At 38.7% G+C, this 5947-nt stretch overlaps 1 protein-coding gene across 1 annotated transcript; it reads right to left on the reverse strand.

Annotated features, from left to right (window-relative positions):
- Window positions 1-2074: 2074 nt before the first annotated feature.
- LOC145057512 (glutamyl-tRNA reductase 1, chloroplastic-like) lies at window positions 2075-4319 on the reverse strand. The gene is made up of 3 exons (XM_079005376.1): window positions 3937-4319; window positions 3475-3716; window positions 2075-3362 (listed from the first exon to the last, which is right to left on the reverse strand). The coding sequence occupies exons 1-3, from the start codon at window positions 4196-4198 to the stop codon at window positions 2235-2237; spliced, it is 1632 nt and encodes a 543-aa protein (XP_078861502.1). The 5' UTR covers window positions 4199-4319; the 3' UTR covers window positions 2075-2234.
- Between the last annotated feature and the right edge of the window lie 1628 nt (window positions 4320-5947).

The following is a 5947-nucleotide window of genomic DNA, read 5'->3' on the forward strand; positions in this document are numbered from 1 at the left end:
AGACATCATATGTGCTCATACAAACCCTAATGCTTGGATCTAGGTTTCTCTATTGTACATGCAAGTTATCCAAGACTATAAACCTTAATTCTAGCATATGGGAATCGATATTAACATAAGAATAGTTTTATAATATTACCTTGACTGTTATGTAGCAATAACAATCCCAAATCTCCTTGTATTGACTTTGGAAGGCTCAGAGTCACAAGTATCACTCCTCTAATGGCTTACAAACACCAAGAGCAAATGGAGAAGGTATAAAGAGAGAGGAGAGGTATAAGAATTCGTCCCTAAGATGCCTTGGGAAGGTCTGGACGAAATCAAGAGCCAAAGGGGGTTTATATAGGTGTAGAGATAGGGTTTCAGTCCTTATCCTTATCTAGTTGCTTGCTTAGCAAGCAACCCATAAGATAAGCCTTGAATCCTTATCATAGTCGAATTCTAAGGTCCTTATCACCTCAAATTCGTCCAACCTATCCTTAAGATAATCTTTACCTTATTTTGTAACTATCACATAACTACAATTCAGCCCCTCTAGTTTAATTAATTACATTTGATCACAAAATTAATTCTTAATTAATTATTGACCAATATTAATTAAACAAATATGATTTCTCCTTTAATATATTATTCTTATAACATATTAATAAATCATAATAACCTCTCTCTCTATTTATTTCTCCAATCAAGTTGCTTTGGTGAAGGCAACCCAAAAGGACCATGCACCATCGGATCAAGTATATACCAAAATAGTTATGGACTTAGACACTAATCCAACAGAAGTAACACAACTAACAGAGTTGAAAGTCAACATGTCTAGCTGAAACTGTACTTAGATACACCACAATCTGATTCATGAAAATGTTCATCTGTTATTCATAATATCGTTTAGTCACAGGTGACAGCTGTCAAAATAAGCTTTTAATATAACAAAGGCCACATCAACCATCGATTAAACATGAAATTGTTCAACTATTGTGGAATTATATTTCATTGGCGACATTCGGCTTGATCGTCAACGAATTTGAGTTGTGTAAAAGTGGTGATGTAATTTGTGGTTGTCAATTATGTACATGTTATGGGTTATCATGTGCACATGAACTAATCTTGTATTTTAATACAAGTCTCTTCCACTTGATTCAATTGTTAGTTTTTGGAGGAAGCTTACTTTGTCATCACCCATAAACATGGGAGTTGATGATGATATTCATTGTGATGATGAAGTGCAAATAATTATTGAGGACTTTGAAAAGCATCCAAGGTCTATAAAGCATAACGTTCTGAGGAATTTAAGGGAGTTTATCAACCCATCAAAAACTTCAGTTTTGAAACCAGTTGTTCATAAAACTACCTGTGGCCGAACAAGTTTGAAGAAGAAGCCTTTCAAAGATAATCGAGTTGATCCGCCAATCGAAGATCTTCGTAGACGTAGTTGTTCAAATACGTCTGAACTAAGGTTAAGTTCCACGAAGATTCACGAACCACCAAGACATAGCTCGTTGCGGACCAACAAAACTATTCATATTCATATATTAATGAATTTCCAAATGTATTACATCCTTACATCAAGCCGGTACGCGATGTAAGAGGTGATGAACATTGCGAATTCTGCGCAGTCGCTTCTTGTCTCAGTCTTCATCAAAATGAATGGTACCAAGTTCGAGTTTATTTAATGGATGAGTTAGAAACATATACTACTGAATATGGTGACATGTGTGGAAGTGAATAACTGAATATCGATTTCAACTCTATGACTCTTTGAATTTCTTTGGTGAAGTCACGCCACTTTAGAACTGGATGATTATGCCTGATATTGGTGACTTAATTGTTTCAAGGTATAACGTGATATTATATTGTTTTAGCCGAGACGTCAATACAACGTGCTTACCACTTTGGTCTACTCCACCACCAATTCGTGAACGTGTTGCTATTGCAATTGGGCTCGTCCATGGTAATCATTTTGTCAACCTAGAGGTAGAAGGAGAATACCTGATGCCTCCTATTACACCACAATGTCAAAGACTAGGCTAGACCTGCACCTCTTAATGTACCGAACCGATCAAAGAAGAAAACATGAGAAAATTATATATTTATATTGATCAAATCAGTAAATGTAATTACAAGGATGAACAACATTCATAACATTACAAGGAAAATTTCCCTCTTATTTCACATAACCAAAAAAACAAGTGTGTTATGCAAACCAAAAAAAAAATCAATCAAAAGTCGAAACCTCACTTTTGTTTTTCAACTTTTGCTCGAATCTTCTCTTCCAAAACAGACATCTCCGTCTCCAAATTAAACATTCTGTTCAAAGCATGCATATTCTCTAGCGTCTCATCCAAAGTCCGATCATCACTTCCGTCGTATCTTAGATGCTGCAATGGCCCATGAAGAAGCTTGTTCACAATCCCACGACTCAAAACCTCCACAGCTTTTCTCGTATTGTTGTTCACATTGTCCCCCATTTTCTCCAAACATTTCTCCAAATCACTAGTTCTGATCTGTTCAGCGTAAGCCCTAAGTTTCCGAATCGTCGGAACTGTTTCCAGAGAATCTCTCCACGCTTCAAATAACTTCAATTCTTCATCGATAATCATCTCCGCTTCCCTCGCTTTCCGGAGCCGGTCTTCACGGTTAGCGGCGACGACTTCCTTCAGATCGTCGACGTTGTACGCTTTTGTACCTTCCAGATCTTTAACGCAAGAACCAACGTTCCTCGGGACGGATATATCGATGAAGAGACGGTTTCCACCGACGGTTTCGCTCACCGGAGGAAGATCGATAACATGTTCCTTCAAAAACAAAGGGGTTTCCGACGCCGTGCTGGTGAAAATCACGTCGGCTTCGGCGGCAGAACTCATCATTTCGTCGAGCGGTTTGTAAACGATTTCGATGTCTTTGAACTCGTCTCGGAGCAAGTCGACTCGTTCGACGGACCGATTCACAACTACTATTTTCGTGCATCCTTTTGACATCAAATGTTTGATGACTAGTTTTCCCATTTTTCCAGCTCCGATGAGTAAAACTCTAGCGGTGGAATGGGCGGAATTGGGAAGTTTCATTAGGGCTAACTCCACGGCGGCTGAGCTGACGGAAACTGCTCCTTCGGCGATTTTGGTTTCAGTTCGAACACGTTTCCCGACCATGATGGCGTGCTTGAATAAACCGCTAATGTTCCTTCCAAACCCTGCGACTCCTTGGCTAACTTTAGCGACTTGTTTCACCTGAGCGAGGATTTGGCCCTCTCCGAGCACCAATGATTCGAGTCCGGCGGACACTTGGAAGATGTGGCGGGTTGCGTCACTGTTGTATAGCAGAAAACGGTGATCGGAAATCTCAGAAACCGGGATTCCACCAGTCTGTAGTTAGAAAGACAAAGACAAACACAATCAATTCAACTTATGATGATCAATTTCAAAAGGTACAAGATTCAAACAACTTTTTAGATGAAGTTAATGAAAAAGCTAGTACCTTTGACATCCATTCAGTCACTTCTTTTACTCCTCGATGCTGAGACAAAGCTACAACATAAATCTCCATGCGATTACATGTAGACAGAACAGCAGCTTCTTCTATGTGGTTCAAAGCACATAGCTCTTTGATTGCTCTTGGCCACTCTGCTTCAGGAATTGCAAGTTTTTCCCTCATTTCTACAGGACAAGTATGGATACTAAGCCCAATAACTATAATGCTACTCTTTTCTTTTGTATACCCTGCATAATCAAGAAAAAGATATTCATAAAACTTATATTATTGCCGATTAAACAGTTCTATATGTCGTTAATCATGGGTAACTATACAGTTCCTGAAATCAAATAGGAAATGTAGTTCTTTCAATTGGGAATGAAGAAATTGGAATCCGTTTTAACTACTGACAAGCTGAATTTCTGTAGAATTTTGTGAAATTTGAGTTGGAACTTTGGGAAAACTTACTGTCAGCTGCAGAGGTTTTGAGCTGTTCAAGAGCAGAGATACTCGAAGCATTTCCAGATGATTTCTCAACGACAACATCTGAAGAAGCAGTAGAATGTGATTCGCACCTAACAATTCCTCTTTGAATTAGGGTTCTTCGAGGTTTACACGAAACCCCAATTTGATAATGAGAAGTTGGCGGAGATGAAGCGGGAGTAGCAGTCGCATTGCTGAGGAAGAGAGTTTCGAGTTTTGCACCTGCAAAAGCACTCGATACCGCCATTGATGCGCGACAACAACAAACTCAAATCCTTCGAACAATCTTCCACGAACCCTAATTCTAGAGGAGACAAGCTTCAGAGAAGGATGGCTGGCTGGGGCTTGTGTCGTTGAAATATGGTGGGCGATGAAATAGAGAGAAATTGAGGGCCAGGAGAAGGGATTTCAATGCGTTTTGATTGGCGGATGGTGTCCACGTTTTATCCACACTCTCATCTCCATTTTCATCTCTCTTCCCACCACTAATATAACATTCTTTTTATTTTTGGGTCCCACTTACTTGTAAAATAAGTTTATTATGTTCCGGTCTTTGATTTAAAAACTCGTTGGTTTCAACTTGGACTATGTAGCTTGTCATCTCGAATCCTTAGTTGTTCCAAGTAGTTTAGTTATATTAGTGTGCATCTATCAACACCATCACCACTACCACCAACCAGCAAAGTACCCGAAGGATCTCATTAAGATAGGGTAGGAAAATAAAATGTCAATGTTTATGGCATGCCTTGTAGAATGATTGTCACCTCTAAGACCTTTGGTTTGTAGAAGAGACAAGCAGATAAGAAAACCACTTAAAGTGAATATTAAAAAGTTGAGTATGTAAAAATATACACAACTACACAACACTAGCCCATGATCCCATAAAGATTGGGGTAACCGGAGGTATGCAAATATATACACAACTACACAACACTAGCCCATGATCCCATTGAGATTGGGGTAATGGAAAGGTGACAACGTCAGACAAGTCTTAACTAGAGGAAAAATGAAGAATGATTGATTCTATGGATAACCTCTAGTATATATAAATGAGGGCATGTAAAGGCACATACGAGATGTTATGTAAGAATATAAGTTGTAGAAAAACAAACAATAGCAAATATATGAACTAAGTCATTAGACAACCATTATACTAAGTGTTTGTGATTTTAGTGTTATCAACATATTTTGGTGTAATTATTATTTAGATAGGTCGAGCTCCATTTACTAACCGAGCTAGGAGGTACGGGGTGCACACTCGGAGTGATAAATGTAAACTAGGGAATACAGGGGTCCGGGGGCAATGCCCCTGGGTGCAGGGTTCCAAAGGGTTGCACCCCTAGCGGGGTCTAATGGGCAAAGCTCTTGGCTCGAGGCAACGCCCCGAAACCTAAACAGATTTTTACATCAGGTTTGAAACCAGCCATGCATTTTCCCGCAAAAATCATTTGATGACATCATGATGATGTAGGCGTTAGTTATGTCCATTAACTAACAGTTTTGGCACCAAAACTGGATGCAATCGCCAATAACCAGATTTTCCCTCTGGTATAAGAACTTTCTTCATGTTCCGGAAAACGGGTTATAAACTATATACTCTCAAAATCTGATTATTAAGATTTGATCCGTCTCTTAAGAACGAACATATTAACGAGGTATTCTATGTTTCACAATCTGAATTAAGCCTATAATTCAGATTGGTTCATTCTTCGATTATCCCACATCTGAATTCATGTATCCCAGACAAAAGGGACAAATTATAGATTTCAGAATATGTTCGAAAACACAATCCTTAAATCTATTTAAGTTTGTATTTATTGTTATTCTGATCCCTTAATGTCTAACACTAAGTCTTCACGCCATTGTGTCTCCACTCGTATCATTAGAAAGAGTAACTTCCTCCATGTTTAACCTCACATTAGTGTGTATCTCTAAATTCAGGTGGTATTGGGGAAAGGAATTGAACATAAAAATGAATGTTTTATCTAACAATTCG

Source organism: Lactuca serriola, chromosome 6, assembly GCF_051521515.1.
Source record: "Lactuca serriola cultivar US96UC23 chromosome 6, Lser_US96UC23_V15, whole genome shotgun sequence".
Taxonomy (NCBI): domain Eukaryota; kingdom Viridiplantae; phylum Streptophyta; class Magnoliopsida; order Asterales; family Asteraceae; genus Lactuca; species Lactuca serriola.

Excerpts from the sequence above, each read along its gene's own strand:
- LOC145057512 (XM_079005376.1), bottom strand. The coding sequence starts at position 4,198 with ATGGCGGTATCGAGTGCTTTTGCAGGTGCAAAACTCGAAACTCTCTTC. Across the intron at positions 3,717-3,936 it reads CAAAACCTCTGCAGCTGACA|GGTATACAAAAGAAAAGAGT; the intron begins GTAAGTTTTCCC and ends TTGATTATGCAG. Across the intron at positions 3,363-3,474 it reads TGACTGAATGGATGTCAAAG|ACTGGTGGAATCCCGGTTTC; the intron begins GTACTAGCTTTT and ends TTCTAACTACAG.